The 21,355-nt window shown below is 40.9% G+C and overlaps 2 protein-coding genes across 4 annotated transcripts; both read right to left on the bottom strand.

Annotated features, from left to right (window-relative positions):
* Positions 1 to 624: 624 nt before the first annotated feature.
* Positions 625 to 12,672, bottom strand: nudt3b (nudix (nucleoside diphosphate linked moiety X)-type motif 3b). Its single transcript, XM_017708404.2, has 5 exons — positions 12,383 to 12,672; positions 11,400 to 11,510; positions 6,304 to 6,348; positions 5,855 to 5,939; positions 625 to 4,513 (listed from the first exon to the last, which is right to left on the bottom strand). Exons 1-5 carry the CDS (start codon positions 12,479 to 12,481, stop codon positions 4,317 to 4,319), a joined length of 537 nt encoding a protein of 178 aa, XP_017563893.2. The 5' UTR covers positions 12,482 to 12,672; the 3' UTR covers positions 625 to 4,316.
* Positions 12,673 to 14,277: 1,605 nt separating this feature from the next.
* Positions 14,278 to 18,379, bottom strand: hmga1b (high mobility group AT-hook 1b). Of its 3 annotated transcripts, none has more exons than XM_017708381.2 (5): positions 18,056 to 18,379; positions 17,422 to 17,532; positions 16,983 to 17,060; positions 16,170 to 16,220; positions 14,278 to 15,844 (listed from the first exon to the last, which is right to left on the bottom strand). In XM_017708381.2, exons 2-5 carry the CDS (start codon positions 17,509 to 17,511, stop codon positions 15,779 to 15,781), a joined length of 285 nt encoding a protein of 94 aa, XP_017563870.1. In that variant the 5' UTR covers positions 17,512 to 17,532; positions 18,056 to 18,379; the 3' UTR covers positions 14,278 to 15,778. The 3 variants fall into 3 exon arrangements, with proteins under 3 accessions (XP_017563870.1, XP_017563869.1, XP_017563871.1); XM_017708380.2 differs by having other exon boundaries at positions 18,140 to 18,377; XM_017708382.2 differs by lacking the exon at positions 18,056 to 18,379 and adding an exon at positions 17,777 to 17,929.
* Between the last annotated feature and the right edge of the window lie 2,976 nt (positions 18,380 to 21,355).

Below are 21,355 nucleotides of genomic sequence, written 5' to 3'. Positions count from 1 at the left end.
CTTCCCACACTGAAGGGATTTAAAAATGTTTTATAGGTTAAAATCTTATTAAAATAGTGCCTCATATCAGGGAGTATTTTTGCAACTGCTTAATGTGTTGTAGATTTTAGATGCATTAAACTTACCAGATGTCTGGTTCCTATTACTGCCACTGCAAACAATCCACAGAAGGCAAGTTTCTCTAAAATGGAGCATTTTGCATTAAACCACTTGCATGACTTTGTTTGCATATTAACCATTTAATTATGCAGACATCTTTGAAAAGTCTGGAATGAGCTGAACTGCTTAAGTTCTGGATAAGATTTGTAGCATCAGATCTGAATAACACCAGAGCTGTTACGTAGTGTTACAGCATGCCAAGATATTTTACTACATTGCAAAACGGGGCAAAGGTTACATACATTTACAACTGAATTAGCCTGTTGGGATTTGAACTAATCTTGAGTTTGATCTGTGGGAAAATTGCAGCCAAATACAAAGAAAGCTCTAAGGTTAAAGACTGGATAGCAATCTACAGCAAGGGCTGCAAGGGCTCATAGCTTTTCTCCTGTAAACATCTGAACAAACAGGACCCTGTTTGAACTTCAGAGATAAGTTTTTGTAAGCAAAGGCACACTATAATGATAATGTGAAATACTGATGTTTATTTGTTGGCACATTTATATTACATTCTCATACTGGTATATTCCACAATCCCAAAATCACAAAGCAAATGTTCCAGTGAAGGGTATGCTTGTTAAACAGAAAAGGGTCACAGCTTCAGGGATTGAATTAGTGATGTCAGTTTTTTTTCTCCGTGTTGGTTTCTACAGGCAACAGTCTACAACAGGCAAATTTCAAATGTGACACATTGAGGGCTTTTAAAAAAAATCTAAACTCAGGCTGGTGTTTTGATGTAAATTGAAAGTCTACATTCAGGGTCTAATGCATTATGCTGGGCTAGTAAGAGTAAGGTGCAATAGGGTAACTGAGCATAGTCAATTCTACAGTTTGACATTGATCTGCAAACAAATTGTAGGACTCAATTTTTTTTGGTCGGAAATCAAGACTGCATAAGCAGAGTCAAATCTGGAGAGGGCGAAAGGACTAGGGAAAAAATGCTGGCTGTATTCCACGTATAATCGAGCTACTCCCTGCACAGGAGATTGTTTTAAATTAGAAATTAATTATAATACAGTTTTATGTGTCTATAGGTGATTGTGCTATGTGCAGTTAAAATACATAACATAAAAAATGTTGCACTTTCTGAGCAATTAAACAAAATTATGTATTAAATATTATCTAGTCCATCCACCCAGCTATAGGACGATGTAATCTTCTAAATCATGATTTTAGTGTTTGACGGATAGACCTGCACTTGACTAGCCATGTAAACAAAATCATTACAAATTTGGATTTACTCAGTTGAACCATGGCCTCTGTTAAGATTATGCCTGAATGTACTTGCTCTTTGCTCACTAATAACCAAGCCCACAGAGTTGCTGGTTTCCCAGACAGGGATTAAAGCAAGTCCTGGACCATTTTCCTTTCAATGGAGAACCTCCATTCAGAGGATTGTGTCATTTAGAACTGGACGTAATCTGTGTCTGGGAATCGGGCCTCAAAGTCCTAATCAGGATGTTTTATAGGGGCAAACCTGATGCGTCATCTCAACAAAACAGATCTGCTGGCTGGGGGGTAAAATATCTACACACTCAAAAATGATGGTTCTTCAAGTGTTCTAGGGTAAACAAAATGTTTCTATATAGAATCATGAACTTTGCATGATTAAAGGGTCCTTTGCATCATGAACGTGTCTTCAGAGTCCTGTAGATGGTTCTACATAGCACCAAAATGGGTTCTTCAATTGTTAGGACGTCAGGCTTGTTACTACAGAATAACTCATTTTGGTGCTATATAGAACCATCTACAGCACATTCTCCATCAATCTGAAGAACCCATTCACAATGCAAAAAAACACTTTAATCATGCAATGGGCTCTTTGAATGTTCATGGTTCTATACAGAACCAATTGCTTACTTAAGAACCCTTGAAGAACCATCATTTTTAAGTGTGCAGGTTAAATTCTGGATAAACAATCCTGCTGAAAGTTGTTCAGAGAAATAAAGGTGACTTTGCTGCCAATACTCGACGTTTGAGAACGTCTGCTCTATAACAGCTCAAACATCCTGCTTGGGACCTTTATCAGTTCCATAGCCAATGACCAGAAACTCACACTGTACCATACCCAACATCAAACCACACATACTGTACTTTGTATTTTTGTGTTTGACCTATGCAGAAAGGAAAAAATAAATGGCGAACTACAGTGGCTCCAGATTCACAGTATTGTGCCAACTGCTGCTTGCCGTCAGAAGGGCAGGTAAGCAGCCTGGCTCAGACGACTTACTAAATGGTTTAAAGTGGAAAAGAGAAGGGAAAAGCTTACAGATCAAAACCACTTTTTTACATGTTAAAACAAGGTCTCTCGTCTGTACAAGCCTTGTTTGGCTCTGCATCATGTTAGAAAGTGTTAGTTCTTGCTGTCAAGCAGGTATGGAGCACTTGAATGAAGATGTGGATTCAACAATTTCCCTTAAGAGATGAAGAAAAAAAAGACTACTGCAAAGATCATTGTTAGATATAAATAAGGGCTATGCAACACCTTCATCTGCCCAGATCAACACGGTATGAGTTACAACTCTTCCATTGAAAACCACAGTAAACAAGAGGCAGCATTAAACTACTTGTGCCTTCATGCAGTTGACATGAGCCTTTGTACAAGCTTAAAACAATTTGAGGGACAACTAAGGCGTGTGGGTTTTCTGTTGGACACATTCAAAGGAACTCCTTTGACTAAACCAAAAAAAGCGCCCTCAGCTTTCTGAACTTAGAATTACCCAGTGGGCTTTGACGCAGAATTTTGTGGCCTAGTGTCTTTGACTTGTATTCCACCTAATTTGGATCCAAAAAAAAAAAGAAAGAAAGAAAAAAGAAATGTTATAGTGGGCCCATTTGAAGTTTGATGCTTGCTAATAAATAAAAACAAAAAGAGAAAACAGTTTGATATGTGCCTATCCGAGCTTCTTTTCTACCACACCTTCTGGTTACATCCACCTGTCGCCAAACTAGACATCATAAATTCCAGGACATTGCCATTCAAAATAATTCTGGTTTTAGTGGTTTTGCCATTGAAATGTAGGAAATAACTAGCAAATTTTCTTTTTGAAAGACCATTTCTCACTGGCACACCATCAAAACACTGAAATAAATAGAGGCTTGCATGAGATAGCAGCAGCGACATGCTAAACCTCAAGGACCTCTTCATATTATAATGAACATGTAGGACTCTCTTCTGGCGACATAAAGCACACATATGCTCCCACAGCCTTTTGATTGAGGTTCCAAAGGGTAGTCCGACTTAGATGGATGCGCTAGGCAAAAACGCTAACATGGCCCAACAATAAACGGACGCAAGAGTGGCATGAAACACACCGATTAGCATGCTAGCATGCCTATGTGAACTGCTTGTTTGAACCATCCCCTTAAAGTCAGCATATTCAAAGACTTGAGCTCCACTCTCTAGTCAGGGAACAAGCGTAAGTCAGCCATCTGTATTTCTTCAGCTCACAAGATATTTACAAAATGCCACAGGGGGCAAAAAGGGGAGAAAAACATTACTCAAAAGACCTACCGACACCAAATACAGGTTGAACATTCATCAGATCACCCAAACTCGTAAGACAAATAAATATCAGTGCTCATGCAAAACGACTGACTTCTCACATTTCCATCTGTTCAGGCAGCTAAGCATTTCCTTCTCACTGTGGGGTGGTTCAGAGAACAAACACATCCATACACGATCACTCGCACACTAATACGTGCTCACTCTCACTCTCACATACAAGAAAATGAACGCATAAAAATATTAAAAGCCTCAAGCGTAAGTACTAGGCTATGTGTATTTACATCACAACAGTAAAAAGTAGTTCTTGCATTCATTTAAACTCACACTTGGGCCACGTAGAGGGCGCTAAAGGGAGAAAAGGACGAGGAGGGGAAAGAGTATTTCATGCAACTGTCCGTTTGTAGGGGAGGAGGTGAGAAATCAGAGTAGAGAGACAAACAATTTACATTTACAAAACAAGTTTTTGAATATTTACCCAACACTTGTTTGTGCCACCTTCCTGGCACTCAAAAAGGGTTGGCAAGGCAAACCAGTTTTAAAGAGAGAAGGAAAAAGAGAGAGAGAGCGCAAAGAGAGAAAAAAAAAATACTGAAAGAATAAGAGCGAGAGTGGTGGCGGAAGCATCCGGAGTGTCAGTGTTGTGTATTAGTTATCTGATATCAGAGACAGAGCTCTGATTAATGTTGTAGGTGGGCGAAAGGTCTCCACCTATCGTGGCCACTAGAGGCGTCCCGTTACTGGTCAGGCAGCCCTCCTGTAGAGCCTCGAAGTAGGTGGCCTGAACTGGCTTGTGACACTGCAACACTTGTATGGCATCGTCTATTTTAAACCATTCCCTTTTTCTTCCTGTCAACACAAGAGAAGGCACAGTGCTCTCAGTGGGGTTGTTTAGTCCTAACACAGTAGGGCTGGGCGATACTTTGTCTATACTCCTACACAAAGATATTTATATTGTGGTTCAGTTTTAGCGATACTTTTTAGCTATATATTTTCTAGATAATTAATATTAAAGCCATGATATAATGCCCATAAAATAGCATGGTGTACATACAGTTTCCTTCCAGAAAACATGCTCTCTGTATATGAACATTCAATTTAGCAGTATCGCCCAGGTACTACACAGATCTCTATACACTTATGGCATAAGTGTTAAAATTCAGTAGTTCCATCTAAAAATCAATAATGGCCTATTGTATAAATTAGGGATGCGTTGATATCGATAAAAAACTCACAGATACCAGTTAATACCCTATGATGTAAGCTGAGTGTACGCTGCTGCACTAATGAACAAATGACTCAAGCTGGCAGTGAAGGAGGGGCTGCTCTCACAGAGAAGTGTTACTGAGTGGTAGTTGGACACAAAGTCGTCACTTTAAACATACTGCCTTGGCATATTCCCGCCAGGCCTACACTGTGCGATTTTAGCTCGTTTTAAACCCACAAACACAATCACAACCACTTCCCCAAAATGGGAGGAAAAAAATGGGCTAGTAAAACGGAGGCAAAAAAGTTAACACTGACAGTTGTAAATGTTACTATCGTGATTTCTTTCTTTCTTAAACAGCCAGTAGACAGACTGTTTTGTCCTGCCATGTACATCACTGCTTGCTTTTCGCTTCAGTGCAGCACAGCAATGCTCAAAGCTCTGTTTCTTAGCATGTTTGCTCAGTACTTGGTGTGCAATATGTTGTATTGAATTAAACAGCTTTATTTAAATTTGTTCATAGACATCACTTTCTGTAAGAGCTGTCTTTCTGTGTAGCATGTAGACCATGTGTTTTGGTACAGTGTGAGTACATAACATGTCAGCTTTGTCTGTACACAATGGTCTATTCAAATGTACAGTGAGAGTCACCAAAGAACAAGATTTCTAAAATCGCACAGAGTATGCCTGGCTTTAGAGGATGATGTGGAACAAAGTCCACTCTTCTCCAGTGCAACCCTACTCAATCCAAGGTAAATAACGTAGCTGTTATCATAGCTAGTTAATGCATGTCTTAAATCAGTTAAATTTGAAGGATTTAACCGTTAAGGTACATTACTCTCATTTACACTAACAACTACTTAATACTAAGTAAGTTGCTCAGTATGGCATCAGACTCGGTATTGACAAGCACTATGTACTTGAACTTGGTATAAAAAATGGTATTAATGCATCACTACAATAAACTACTCTCAAATACTTACCAATGTTTACAGAGTCCTCCCAGTCTTCCAGTACTTCTTTTACGATGAGAACATACACATACGTCCTGTGTTTCCTATCTCGATTCTAAATGAGAAGAAAATGAATGACAAAAAATGCATCACAATATGAAATTTAGAATCATCAGTATCTAGAACACTGATTCAAAAAATCTTTTACATCCAACTATCATTAAGAAATAACCACTAAATGAAAATCTGCTTGTTTCCAAAACTACAAAGCTTTTTAAATTCAACATTTTTTTACTGATTGCATTTGATTTTATCTACTCCAAGTCTATAATGACTTCGCAAACCTGCAAAGTCTCATGTTTGATCCGTATAAAGAATTTTAGGAAAATAACCTGTGCAGTAGGAATCAGAACCAGTACTGCAGACAAGAAGAAGCTTGGTTTGGTCACAAAATGTACTCTAGTATTAGTTCAACTCACCTCAAAAATTCCTACTAGTCTTCCTAAAGTGCCCTTGACACCAGCCTATCAGAACAGAACAAAAACATGCACACAGTTTTTAACATTTAAGGGACAAGGAAAAAGAAATCGCTGGAAACACAAGAAAGCTAATGTGCTGCAACTCAAAGTGACAAGATAAAAGGGTTTGACACATTGACAAATTTAGTGATAATCTGTTTATTTGACACCACCATCACTCATTATCAAGACTGTTCATCATTTATGTTTCAGTCTTGCCATTTATCATTTAATAGGAACCTGTAGTTAAGTTCATGGCTGGGAAATGACACGCCCCTCTGCTGCACATCTACTAGTTACTGGGTCTCTCCATATGCGAAGCTTAAAACTGATCAACTCTTCAACACATCTTAATTAACTACTCAGGCAAAATGCCATCAACTTAGAAAACCCACTGACAGTTTAATTTAGTCTGCAACTAGATTTAATTTAAACCCAAGAGACTGGCCCAATGGCTAAAAACCTCCGAAAAAACTAATCAGCAAACGCCTACATTACTGGACTGGGCCTTCTGATAACCACACTGATAGAAATACTACTGAGTTAAACACAGAATTTAAAAGACTAAATAATGAATAATAGTTTTAATTTTGCTTTAGATGTTATTATAATCTGCAAGACCTTAATGAAACTGTCTCTGTATTTAACAAACCACTTCTCAGTTGACGGGTTACTTTGCGCAGTGGTAGTTCAACCTCAGTTGTGATTCTGTAGTTAGGAGCAGAGAAAACACAGACAAATAGCTCAAATAAAACTTTTTCAGTTCCCACAGCACTGCCCTCTCACAACATAAAAACAAAAAATGACTAATCCTAGAAGTGATAAGCAATAAGAAATAAAACGACTGATTTCCGCAAAATAAACAAAAACACACATTAATAGGAACGAGGCTAGAAGAGACGAAGTGAAGAACTTTAGTACTTCTACCAAGTGCAATAACGTTAATACAGAGCCCAGGACTTTCTGGAGTTGATCTTGCTACTGGCTGTCAATAGTTTTAGGCTGCAGACAACAGATTGATAATTATGCTGTTGTAAAGCTAGCTCCAGTATGTGTTAGCCAATATCGCAGCACTGATGGAATGAGAGAACCGTTAAGAGAGCCGTAAAAACAGATCCTAAATTTTCCATTTTATTCATAAACATTCTGTTTCGAGATGGCTGTTTCATAACTCTTTCTACTGGCTAGTCTCTTGGTTTTCAAACAGCATCAGCTGTTCAGCATAACTGATCTTACTGAAAGGCAGGGACAGTGACCGGCCTTTTCAACAATGTTTACTGTAACTGGACTATTTCTTTCATAATAAACAACTGAAAAGCACTATTGGGCTTTCTCTTGTACAGCTGGGTACAAGCAGGTTTTACAGAGTAAATGAGAAGTAATAATGAGTAATGAGATTACTTTTCACAGGAAGTAATAAGTAATGTAGTCTCATTACATTTTGTAAGAAGTAATTAGTAATCTGTAATAGATTTGTACCTAATACTGGCTGAGAGTCCCATTTCTCATGCACTCAAAATCGTTGTTTTCTTGACAGAAGTTAATTCAGCACTTTGTGTTTCACTGGGTTATTACCAGACTTAAGAATGTAGGTTTAAAGCATTAAGAACGGTTATCATCTAGTTGTGAAAAGTACAGCCAGACTTTAGATCTTTTCAGCAGTGACTTGTGCATTTTTCTCTCCTTTTGCTCTTTGTATAAACAGCCAAACAGACGTCACAGTCAACAATTCGCTGGACATCATTTTTTGCACTGGGGTCCAGACTTGATGGCTTAATTTCAATGTTATAGAATCAAGTATAGATCACGGTCACAAATAAAGGGAATGCATGATGTGTAGTGCTTATGTGATTTGTTTGGTGGTGACTGGGAACCAAAACTTTTGTTTAGTTCAGTTACATAAAGGCAAGTCATTACCATTCATGTTCAGAAATGGCACTCATTTTAAAAGATCAGAGCAGATGTTGCCAAACTATTTTAGAAAATCTACTGACTGCAGGTTTTCATTCTTAACAAGACACCAGACTCTGCTTGTTTCATCAAGTGTCTCTGTCCACAAACAACTGAGCAGGTGTGATAATCCTTGGGAAAAAAAACCTGCAGCTACATTGGCCCCTTTGCGGATAAGACTGGGCAAGCACATGTGTCAGGATCCAGTCCTCGTAGGCCAAACCACTACAGACTTCAGCACATTGCCTCATTAAACACACCTGATTCAGCTCAGCGGCTAATTAGCAAGGCCTTCATTAACTGAGCGTTAGATAAGGGTAAACGCTAATCTCGGCAGCGCTTTGGCCCAGAATGTCCCAAGTTAGACATGCCTGGATTAGAGCAGTAGTTTTGACAGCAATTTCTGCTCACCAATTACACCTGTATTCACCTCCAATATTGTGGAACTGAAAGCTACTTTCCCAGTTTACACATTTCTCAAGTTCTCCCAAGTAACAGTTTAATATTTCATTATCCTGTTCGGCGAAGAATATTTTTTCTTAACATTACATCAAGAACATACAAAAAAACTCAATGCTCTCTTAATGGCAATCTGACTAAAAGTAAATTAAATGTGTAATCGTATAGCCTTGAGTGCCACAACAAAATTCACTCTATTCACACAAAATTCTCCCAATTTAATGCCTAGTACCTTCCTGAAAATTTTGAAGCCACAAAAAATGCAGATTTTAATGAGTTAGAAATTCTAATACGTGATGTATTTTAGATATTACTCCAGTAATATCTAATAAATAATACTCGAGTACTTTTAGCTAAACAGTGCTTTACTGGCAGATATCAGGGCTTTGCACAAATAAATTGAGCATGTAGTCCTGGTGCTATAAAAGCTGCAAGTGTATTGTATTTTTTAGCACCAAAATATAAATATAAATCTTAGTGAAACAGATTTTCAGTAATGAAACAGAAGCAATGTGTAAAAGGTTTGTATTTGAAATACAAGCCAACACCAGCAGTAACGCATGTATGGCTGGAGTCATGAATTTCAAGACGGGAAGGGAAATAGTTTATTATCTGAAAGGTAAGGCTCACTGCTATTTAATGTGAGATTTGTAATTTAATCAGTATGTTAATATTAAAAGACTGGCTAAAGACAGCAAAGTCAGCAGAAACAGAAGGGTGTGCGTCAAGTCTTTTGGGGTGACTTTCTTTCAGCAGGCAAGCTGTAAAATCCCACGTCATCGCTGGCTTTACGCAAGACATTACAGCCCCAAGCTACACAAATTTTGGGCATACTGTACATCAAAAGGCCCTTAAGGACATCTGGATTTTGTTCTGTAGTGTTCACATTACCCGACTGAGTAAATTACCATAAACTCTAAAGCTTTACCTGCATAATAGCTCGCACAACTACACTGAGCAGATGCTTGGCCAGTGGGGAAAGGTTTGATATTGCACACACCACTGTAAAAACAGCTCAGGAATAAGTGGCTATGAATAACTGAATACAGCTTCAGTGAGCACTTTTGATTTGACAGAAGTACTGCAATCATGGCTGGGACCTCTTTTTTTAATTCATACATATTAATTTCTCCTACCAAATGTGACAATACTGAAATATTACCTGTGCCAATAATAGGTGTAATAGCTTAAACTGAGATAAATAATATTGCATTGTGGTTGGTATTTATACCTACAATTCTTCATATTTTTGGCTTCTGTTCTCATTTTTGTTACTTTATATTTCTCCTCTCTATAAAAAAAGGTTGTTTGTGTTATTCTCATGCTAAAGATTATGCTTTCAACATGTTTTTGTTGTTCTAACCATGAAAGTGGTTTGTGTACAAATTAAGCAATTCAACCTGTATTCCTATGAACATGAGGGGACTCATACCGAGTTCTCGAACTGTTTAAGGTTTCCTTCTACCATCAGGAGGTTATGTTTAAATCTCACCAATGCCTCAACCAAAACCTACTGGCACATCAGTAATATTTCTGCACATATCGGAAAAAACCCATAGGTAGTCAATATAGACCAATATTATTGGCCACCTGATATACTGGTCAAGATATATTAATGACACAACAAAGGTGTCACTTGCACCATAGAAAGTATCTTCTACAAAGTCTCTTTCACCTTTCTCAGTTTCCACCATGATTTACAGTTAGAAAGACCTACTGATTTACCAAAGGGCAGGTCAAAAGAATACAGGAAGGAATATCCTGTTCACTCGAACGCCGTACATCCTACAAATTCTATATTCCAGCACATTATGGTGACATATTGAGCACATAAAGGGAAAAGGTCTGCATCCTAGGGGGCCTAAGGAAGCTTAGCCTAGTGTTGCTGCTGGAGGTCTGCCTAACTGGAGCACAGCCAGGGTGTAGAGTAAAGAGCAGTGGTTAATCTGAGGTTAACGCCCTTTAAAACTCCACTGTAACGTGATCTGCCTCTCCACATGAGTGATGCGTATCACTACCCATCACAAGAATCTATGTCCAGAACATCAGGGTTGGCTCAGAATGGCTACAAGGATATAAGAGTCCCTCCATTCAGTAGCACAAAGTCTACCGAAAACCAACAAAACACTGGGTTTCAAGTGAGACATGAGACTCCTGGGTGGCTCAGAGGATACTGAAAGAGGTTTTTCATCATAAATTTCCATTTATATTAATCAAGCATGGCATCTGGCATGTTAAAAACAGACAAAGTTGTGCCAAATTTCAAAAATACTTACAAAAACTATGAATCCAATCACTTGTATTTGACATTTGACTGTGCTGCACTACATCCTATTAAACCAACCAAACACCCAGTTGGGGAGCGATTTATCCACTTCCTAACTGCATGAATGATTAGAGATCCATTGATCTGACAATAGATTTGATCAGGAAAGCATACTGTAACATAATTTATCACAATAATGATGAATGCGGTCATACAGCCAACTCAACTGTAACTCTAATACAGTTGTAAGTACTTCTCATGTGTTTTAAGGCCAAATGATAACTCAAGTGATCAAAGTCCACTGATTTGTACCACGTTAGTAACAGTGCAATAACTGGGTGGAAATTCACATTCAGCATCAGTGAATGTGAACGAGTCTGACCTCTTCACAAACTTCTCGGACAGCAGCAACATTGGGCTCTTCCTCCGGCTCCATTCCCCCTCCTGGTACAATCCACTTGTCTGGATGTCGACTGCTACTCACCAACAACACCTGGATCAACACACAGCAGCAATACAGATGACATAGCAGGATCTGACAGAACTTGTCATACATTCCCCCTCCAGTCTGACAAAAGCTAACGAGAGATAGACACCTTTCTGAGCCAAAAGCAGGTCAAACGATATCCATAAAAATTACTCGGTGAAGTTAACGTTAGCTGTTCAGCCGTTATAAACAAACAAGTGGAGTGGCGCTATGTCAGCTATGCACATTGCTGAAGCACTTGAGTCTATTAAGATAATGCGAATCTCTAGAGAGCGTGAATAACAGCGTCTCCTTGGCCATAAATGTTGAAAACGAGACAAATTGTACAACCTTGCGAGCTACTTGGTTGGCTAAAACGTCTAGCTAACACAAGCTAACCTAGATTAGCTCATCCAGAGCGCTGGCCAATGAGTAGGCTGGCTATCAAGCTAACGGTTAGCTAGCGGTCTTTTCGTTGTTTCTGCGCGACCACCTCGCACAAACTGCGGTGTCTGCGGATTTCTTTCAGACCCCAAAAAGTCCTGGTCGGTAAAAGCCATACGGTGCCGCCCAACATGTATAAGCTGGATTAGAAATTGGCGGGTTCTCGGTAGCTGACAGGCTAACCGGACACAAGGCAGCTCAGCGTTTCACTGAAGGATCGCACCGTATAGCGTTAACCCGGCTAAGCTACCTTTAGCTCCCTATTATACAGCCACCCCGCCGCCCTCAAGCTGTTCAATCTCGGCGCTCGGCTATTCCTCTATTAAACTCAAAAACGTGCATTTATGTGCTGCCAAAATGCGCTCCCCACTACTGAACATTTCACTGACTACGGCACTATTTTTGGTCGTTATCACGGCCCATTCAATCACTCCAGTTCACATCCCCGGCCTCACCTCCTCCTCGGTCTCGCTCCTGAAGCACAGGCAAGCGGCCCTTTTCTTATAGCCATCTCCATCATATGTGCGAGTTTGGTTGGACTTCAGCTTCATCATCTCGGTACGACAGGGACTAGTATCAGAGCTCGAACCTCCGGGAGATGACACAGCCTTTCGACGCAAAGTTCACTAATGGAAACCCCGCGTTTTCAATAAAAGAAATAAGTTCTTCTACGCTTCATTTTTCCGAAGCCAAGCGCATCTCAGCCATAGACGCCATTACTGAAACTGCTACGTCGTCGTCGCAGCCTGAGCCTCCGTGAACGGCTCTTCACTAGAAAAGTTGCGTAGCCGCTCTTACAGAATTTGGCCCAAAGCGACGGGAATCCTTAGCGTGTCTACGGGAGCCCCTCATAACACAGCGCAGTGCTGTCTCAGCTCGACCGCCGCACGCAGGCGTGCACAACTGCATGAAAAAGTTTGTGGACCCTTTAGAATTATCCGGATTTTTGCGCCAGTAGGCGCCAAGGTTAAAGCAAGTGGTACTGCCTTCCCTCGCAATAATTCTGCATTCTACTCACAATTATATTTTTGCTCTGTAAAATATAAATAAATGTCAATAAAAACTGAATGCAATCATCTGCGAATCTCAAGACCCATATTTTATTCACAAATGAACGTAGAACACATATCAGATGCTAAAAGTGAGACGGTTTACCACTTCATGAAAAACATTAACTCATTTAGAACTTCATGGCAGGAATGCGTCTCAAAAAAGTCGGGACAGGGCCGTGTCTACCATTGCGTAGCATCACCTCTTATTTTATCAACAGTCTGTAAACATCTGGGAAGCGAGGAGACCAATTGCTGGCGTTTTGGGAGAGGAATGTTGTCCCGTTCTTGTCTGATGTAGGATTCTAGCTGCTCGACAGTCCTGGGTCTTCTTTGCCGGATTTTTGTTTCATGATGAGCCAAATGTTACTGGTGAAAGGTCTGGACTGCAGGCAGGCCAGTTCAGCAGCCGTACTCTTCTTCTGCGAAGCTGTGCTGTTGTGATGGATGCAGTATGGGGTTTAGCATTGCCTTGCTGAAATATGCAGTGCCTTCCCTGAAAGAGACGCTGTCTGGAGAGGAGCATGTGTTGTTCTAAAACCTCTATATACTGTTCAGCATTAATAATGCCTTTACAGGTGTGTAAGCTGCTGACACAATAGGCACTAATGCAACCCCAGACCATCAGAGATGCAGGCTTTAAACTGTGAGCTTATAATAAGCTGGATGTTCCCTTTCCTCTTGCATCTGCAGGACACGGTGTCTGTGGTTTTCCAAAAGAATTTTAAATTTTGATTTATTTGACCACAAATTTCCATTTTTCCTCAGTCCATTTTAAATGAGCTTTGGCCCAGAGAAGACGATGGCGTTTCTGGATCGTGTTGACATAAGGCTTCTATATATGTGTGTGTGTGTGTGTGTGTGTGAGTGTGTGTGGTCATTGGGTCTTATTTACCATTCCTAAGAAGAAATTACATCTTAAAATTGACTTACACAATTTTTTATCAAAAATTCACACACGTTTCCTTATTTGAGTTTTGTTCTTAGTCAAGTACACAATCTACACACAGTCACGAGCGCAAAGTTGTGAACAATCCTGCAGTTTAAGAACACGTAATGAATCTGATATAAATTTTTTTCTTAGGACCTTTCTCAAGAACAAATTTAGGAGAAAAAAAAAGAAGATACTGGTGAATGAGGTCCATCGTGTATTGATTAATCAATTGCCTTGATTAATTTAAATGTATAGAATAATATGACCAGTACTGCATTTGTTATGACTTGGATTCTGATAGGAACTATTCATGCACAAACCCAGACCCATAAAGCTCTTCAGCCCAAAAGAATGACAAGACAGCAAGTTGAGAAAATGTATTTTATTAACAACACAACATGCTACACAGGTACATTTTAGTTCTTAATTAAACATGAAATAAATATGTATCCTGCTGCTGCATCAACAAAATGTGGTATAAGCCTAAAAAAGTTTGTAGACAATTCCTCAGCTGCATCAAAAATAGGTGCAGGGCAAAGGCTATTTCCAAGTGAAAAGACAAACATATTCTATACAGAAGTCATCAGTGCTATCTGAACACTACCTTGGTCTTTTGCTGCCTTTCTGTACACTGTAATTCCTGAGGTGGCTAATGCATATTGTTGCAATGGTTCAGAAAACGGGCATGGATGAAACGTGTGATGTAAGCTCAGAGTAAAAACAGTCATGATCACAACTAAAATGTGGGCTTGTCACGAGCACAAGCCATGGTACTGAGGTATAGCTGGTCAAGCGAGCATTGTTTCACAAGTGTTCAGTGTAAACTGCCAGTAGTATTTGAACGGACCCATACATTTTGAACTGTGATAAACTGTCGTTTAAAGAATAGTGTTTACCGGATGAATGTATAAAAGACTTTAGCCATTACCAATTTGCCCTGGGTGTCTTTTCATTTGTCCTAGATAGTGACCAGTTGGGAATAGTTAAATAAAACGTGGCAAATCTGTCAGTGAGCAAAATACCTAAGACGAACAGCCCATCGAATTTGGTCACGAAATAAGTGCTACTGGAATGTACGTGAAGTGAGAACTATGCTTGAAACACCTACATTCACTATTCAACTAATACAACAGATTGAGAGAGAGAGTGCTGATCTAAATTCCTTAAATGCGTGGTAAGTATATCTCACAAACTACACACACTTAACCTTCAACAAATGTTCAATACTCACTCTTCGACATGTATAATAAAGCAAATCTAATAAGATGAAATCTAGTCAGTTTACGGTGCAGGGATGTTTTAAAACCGCTGCATTTAAGCAGAAAGCCCTGCACTAAAACCATAGGACCACTACACATCACAGTCAAAACATATAGCTTGCTCTTTCTAATTCTATAATTCTCACTTTAGAAGCCACATAAAATACATAAAAAGCCAACCTGAACAAAAGTAGAAAAGCACCCAGTAAGCACCATTAAATGTACTAAACACTTACATGATCTAATTCACAGATTTCTAAAATTATTCCAGTTTTTTTACATAACTGATTGTGTGTGTGTGAGAGAGAGAGTGAGAGAGAGAGCGAGAGAGCGAGAGAGTGAGAGAGAGAGAGTGAGAGAGAGAGAGCGAGAGAGAGAGAGAGCGAGAGAGAGAGAGAGCGAGCGAGAGTGAGAGATAGAGCGAAAGAGAGAGAGAGAGAGAGAGAGAGAGAGAGAGAGAGAGAGAGAGAGAGAATATTTGATGTATATCAGTCCTCTGAAGTTCGGGAAGGGGTCTGAGCAAATGACATTCCCTTGTTAAAACACAGGTTGCAGATTAGTGAGTGGTGCCAAGTTGAGTGTCTTGAGGTAGTGCTGAGGATGAGACAGCTACTGCTCCTCATCTTCATCCTCCTCGTCCTCCTCCGAGCACTCCTGAGATGCCTGATCTTTTTCCTGAGTCACAAAACACAAAGGCAACGACTGAGATCACATTTCATTAAACAAACTCACCTTTACAAGGACAGTAAACTACATATGGTCGCTGCTAGAACAAGACTTTCTCTCCAAAATACTACATTTGCAGAAAAGATTGAGAGGAAAAACAGTTTTTATGCAAGTTGAAGTAACAAGGTTGTATTACAGGTTTTGAGCATTCGTATAGGAGAACCGAGAGGGAAGAAAAAGTGGAAATACAGCATTTTTGTTCCAAATATAACACTATCCAATGTTACAAGTCTACAAGATGTTTCGAAAGGATTCTTTTTGTGGGGTGCATTACCTCTTTCTTGGGCTTCCCCTTTAGCTTCTTTCCTGAAGATGACACAGCTCTCTGAGGAGAGACACCAATTTAGTCCCAAGCACAGCAGTTATCTTTAGGAATGCATTAAGATATCAGAACCGTATCATAATTATATGCAGAACAAAGAGATGTTTACATTTGGGCAATACTGTAAACCATTATTTCATGAGCTAGAGCAGAATGTTCAGGTGATGTTGGGCTACTGTGCCAAAAAATGTCTGTATTTTATTTCCTTTACTGCATCTGTAACCCTACAGAAATTAATTTCTCGTATTTCTTCAGAATGTTATTGGCTTTGTCCCTCAACCATACTCACAGACTGGGTATGTTTGAGGCTGATGGCACTGAAGGACCTACCTCCCAAAGTGGAAGGGGACCTACCTCCCAAAGTGGAAGGGGACCTACCTCCCAAAGTGGAAGGGGACCTACCTCCCAAACTGGAAGGTTGAAGAGATAAAATAACTACGACAAAGACGTGAAAACTGAATGCGAAAATAAGTTATGTCCAAGAAATATCACAGCTCCTCCACACTTTCCAGCAGAGAACGGCAGAGGGTGCCATTGCTGAGCTGGAAAACAGGTGGAGGGGCCAATGAGTTCACTGAGAGCTGTGACGTGGTGGGCGACAGACTGACAGCGCTTAGCTCACAGCTAGCACTTAGTAGGCCATCAGCTGAAGAAGGCCTGAGGATGATCCCTCATCAGTCCTCCTCTGACTTATTACGCATCAAATGCACATGACAAATAAAGTTTGTAGGAAAGAAATAAAGGACTGGCCTGGAATGCACTCACTTTCTTGGAGGGCCCTTTGTTTTTGCTGCCTTTTGGCCTCCCTCTCGGTCTTTTCGGAACAGGGGATCCACTGGACTCCTGAGAGTGGATAACACATCATGAGTCATGAGGCTGAAACACAGAACCACGATTTAACTCACTGCTTTATGGTGGTTATGTAAAGTTATGCATCTGGCAGGGGCTGGACATAACAGGCCTAATTCCTGATCCCTGCCAAAGTTACAGGGGACCTGTTAGCTCTTAAGGGGTTGTTACTTTAGCCTAGCCTGCTTCTGACATCAGCTGTACGAGGCTTAAGTTGGCTTCCTATTCCAATTTTCCCGTTCCACCTTAAATGGTGCAGCAGCTACATTCTACAGCAGCGCGATTTAAGGTGGAACGAGGAATTCGCACAAGAGGCTGCCCAGCTTCGTTATCCACCTAATGTTATCACTGTTACCTTCGGATGTTTTCTCGGCCGTCCCCGTCCCCTCTTCTCCACTCCATCCTTCTCTTTCAGAGAAATGCTCTGTTTCTCGGAATCACTCATGCTCCTGATGTCTTGCGTCACCTAGTCGAATAAAAACGGCATAATAAGTATTTCAGCAGCATAATAACCGCTTACAACTGTAAATAACTGACGAGGATGAAATAGGCTTCCTATTCGCCAGCTTACTCATCGAATTCTCACGTTCCACCTTAAATGATGCAGCAGCTACATACCGCAGCAGCGTTTACGGTGGAACGTAACATATTGAAACTACTGCACCATTTAAGGTGGAACGGAAAAATAAAATCGAAATCTTAAGTCTTACACGGCCAATACACCCATCAGTAGAGGTCAGCCTGTGTTTATCAGCAGAGTATAATTAATGTACTCCACCACACAGAAATAGCTCGGTTTATCTTTTCTTTCCCACCACGGTAGCTATAAACGGTCTGGGTCAAGCCGCACTAACACGCTCCGAGGCGGCGTAGGCGGCGGCGGCAGCGGCAGCGGCAGCTCTGCACTCGGCCGGCCGGGCCTCGGCGATGTTTGTCGGGAAAGGCCGAGCGGATTTCAATCCGAATTAAAGAACGAAACGTTAACTTACGTGCAGCGCTTCGCACGTCTGATTTCACACAGGCGAAACGACAATAATCGTATGCGTGTGCAGTGTGTCTCGGTTTAGCCCCACCTCCTCCTGTGCACAATGTCTTCTGATTGAATTAAAGGACAATGCCCGTGCGCCGCTCCAGCTAGAGAGGAAGCCCAGCCGGGTCCATGCAGTAACGCACGACTCAGGACACTGCAAACGGATTCGGTATTTCGAGGAATGAACCGCTCTGAACCGTTTTTCAGGAATAACCGTGCCCCTATAATAACGTTAAGCCAATGGAAAAGCCAGTGGGAGGCTCAGGCTGAAGGAAAGACAAAGGGGGCGGGGAGACCGTGGACCATCTGCTTTGGCAAGGCAGCTTGCATTAGACTGTGGAGAGTTTAATTAAAGGGCAACTCCACCGACTTTTCAAAATGTCTAGATAATTAAACAGTTGAGATGTAAACTTTAATTCAGAGCGGTTTGTTGTAAAAATGCTCCGTTCTAGAGAAACTTACACAGTCAGAATTGCTTACAGTGGTGGTTATAGGAACCAGACGTCCACCTATAAAAGATTTCTCATAGAAAGTTATTGCATGAAGTACACTCATGATGACTGAGAGAATGGTTTTGTGATTAAAAAAAAATTAGGCCTAAAAACGTATTTTAATCATCCATCCATCCATCCATCCATCCATCCATCCATCCATCCATCCATCCATCCATCGTCATCTGCATCGTCGGACATATCTGGAACACTTCCCTAGGGAGGCGTCCAGAGGACATCCTTACCAGATGCCCGAACCACCTCAACTGGCTTCTCTCAACGTGGAGGAGCAGTAGCTCTACTCCAAGCCTCTCCCGAATCACTGATCTTCTCCCCCTTATCTCTAAGGGAGATCTCTGCCACCAAGGAGTTTTCCAACCACCTTGGCTACCTCAGCCCGAGTGATGGACGGACCCTTGCTTGGATCTCCAAGCTCTGCCTCCTCTAGGGAAGGATTGTTGGTGGGATTGAGAAGATCCTTGAAGTATTCCTTCCACCGTCCAATGACGTTTTAATCAATTTATTTGAATCTACTCATAGTGGAGGAATACATGAAGGGTGATCTAAGGCAAAACAGTCCCCAAAGAAAACTCTTTGTTTTGGATTTGCAACTACTTTACCATTATCCACATTAACTCCGAAAGCACGTGTAGGTTCACTGGTGGTTTTGGATGGTAAATAACATGGCGTATATTTGTGTTTTTGGGTTTTTCTACAAATGAACCATTTCACCTCAAACCACTGTACACGTAATAATCGATTAAGCACCCTATTTAATTTTGGCATGTATAATACCCTTTATATATATATATATTTATTTAATAAAAATTTATTTTTAAAAATACATTTTCCATTCTCATTCTATATTCCAAACTTCCTGCCATCTCTGCACGTGAGGAGCAGAGCAACATAACTGCCGCATGTACAGGCGTCACACAACACACACAGACAACCACAGAACAGAAAATATTCTTAGATCAATTTATAGAGACAGACTCTAGTTGACTTGTTCTAGTCCACCAAAATCAGTCAAATAAAATAAGCTTTCCCTCAATTTCAGTACAGGTGAAGTCTTTTAACCCCACAGACAGCCCCCCCCAACAACCCCCACCATAAATTTACAGCTCCGCCCCTAATCAGACTGGGCTAAACCACTGATAAGAGCAAATTAACAGAGGATAGTACAAGAAACTAAGTATATCACTGCAGGCATCACTGTTGACAAACTACATCCCGACTCACTCATATTACTGGTATGTTCTCATATTTAACATTATCCTTTCTCTCCTACAGGTACCTCAATCCCATGTTGTCCCCCTCCCCTTTAGTTGACCGAGAGGGCTCCAGCTACAATGAAAGAGGAAGGTGGATGCTGCCAGTCCTAAAGGAACAGGACCAGAAAGACAGGACAAATATCTTAGTAAATATGTGTGCTCATTTTTTACATTGGCTTTCACATATGTCTACACACAGTGTCCCAAAATAGTCTTGGTGATGGGGCAGGCCTACTGACCTCCTCACAAATAGCCAGAGCACTTCTTGAGTCACTGGTGTCTGGATGAATGGATGGAAGGGTCCAGTAACAACACGATGGAAAGATCTTGAAAGGACAACAAGTGCGAAAAAGGCAAAGCCCCAGATTACACAAACACCTGTTGATGTAGAGCTTCCACTCACAAAGCAAACAATGGCTTCTTTCACTCCTAATTAAAGAACCAAACGTTCTTCAGGACTTCAGTCTGACACCTGTGGAATAGAGAAGTGGCTGTCATCTTCACTACTGGAGACCCCCTGTCTTGCACAGCATCATGTCATCACTGCCCCTGTTCCAGCTTAGTGCAGTAGGTCCCCAGGGCTGGAGTTGAGACCCCCCGAGCCAGAGATTGTCAAGAACTAATTTTGCATGGATAAATATGTACTAGAGTATACTCAGAAGGCATACCTAAAAAAATGACCACTTAGTGTACACTGTGTTTAAAAACAATGGTCCACCTCCCAAATTATATTTGGTCAGTTTTGCATGTCTGGTGGCTCGTTTCCATGGATGAAAGGGGAACAGCCCATGAAATGTGCAGCCAACAAATGTAGGTACAAGGCAGGTGTACTTCGTAGCGGCGACTCAGAGTAGAATGCAATTAAAATACTAAAATTATAAATATTAACTTTGTTATAACTGAAATATGTACGTAAACTAGGAATGATGTTTCAAAATAAGTTGTGGCCTGGACTCTCAGCAAGAGCTGCTGGACGTGCTTCTCTTAACAGTCCCACAAAGCCAGAGATCCAGGATGCAGACAAGAGACAGGATGCTCCTCTCTACCATGATCTAAAAGGAGCACTGCCTCATCCTAAAAGACGACCTATGAAAGAGAACACGGTTGTTAATAAAACGCTATCAAGGTTAATTCAAATGTAACAAGCGACCCGTATTAGTCCCACAATCGTGAAATTTCACCTCCACATTTAACCCATCCATGCAGTGAAATGCCACATACACACTAGTGAACACACACACTAGGGGGCAATGAGCGCACTTGCCCGGAGTGCTGGGCAGCCCTATCCATGGTGCCCAGTGAGCAGTTGAGGGTTAGATGACTTGATTGTGGGCTGGAGGTTAGGGAACCAGCCCTGTGACCGTAAGGTTGCCAGTTCGATCCCCTCGACTGACAGTCCATGACTGAAGTGCCCTTGAGCTCTGGGCAAGTGTGCACACTGCCCCCTAGTGTGTGTGTTCACTAGTGTGCATCTATGTGGGTGTTTCACTGTAT

The sequence above is a fragment of the Pygocentrus nattereri genome, chromosome 26 (genome assembly GCF_015220715.1).
Source record: "Pygocentrus nattereri isolate fPygNat1 chromosome 26, fPygNat1.pri, whole genome shotgun sequence".
NCBI classification, from domain to species: Eukaryota; Metazoa; Chordata; class Actinopteri; order Characiformes; family Serrasalmidae; genus Pygocentrus; species Pygocentrus nattereri.
The sequence above is the reverse complement of the archived record's forward strand: the minus strand, read 5'-3'. Positions and strand labels throughout refer to the sequence as shown.

Bases quoted from the DNA above. Each gene is read 5' to 3' on its own strand.
- nudt3b (XM_017708404.2), bottom strand. From the start codon at position 12,481: ATGATGAAGCTGAAGTCCAACCAAACTCGCACATATGATGGAGATGGC. The intron at 11,511-12,382 runs GTGAGGCCGGGG...GTGTTGATCCAG, and splicing joins GGAGCGAGACCGAGGAGGAG to GTGTTGTTGGTGAGTAGCAG. The intron at 5,940-6,303 runs GTGAGTTGAACT...CTTCTCATTTAG, and splicing joins GACTAGTAGGAATTTTTGAG to AATCGAGATAGGAAACACAG.
- hmga1b (XM_017708381.2), bottom strand. From the start codon at position 17,511: ATGAGTGATTCCGAGAAACAGAGCATTTCTCTGAAAGAGAAGGATGGA. The intron at 17,061-17,421 runs GTAACAGTGATA...ATCCACTCTCAG, and splicing joins GGCCGAGAAAACATCCGAAG to GAGTCCAGTGGATCCCCTGT. The intron at 16,221-16,982 runs GTGAGTGCATTC...GTCTCTCCTCAG, and splicing joins ACAAAGGGCCCTCCAAGAAA to AGAGCTGTGTCATCTTCAGG.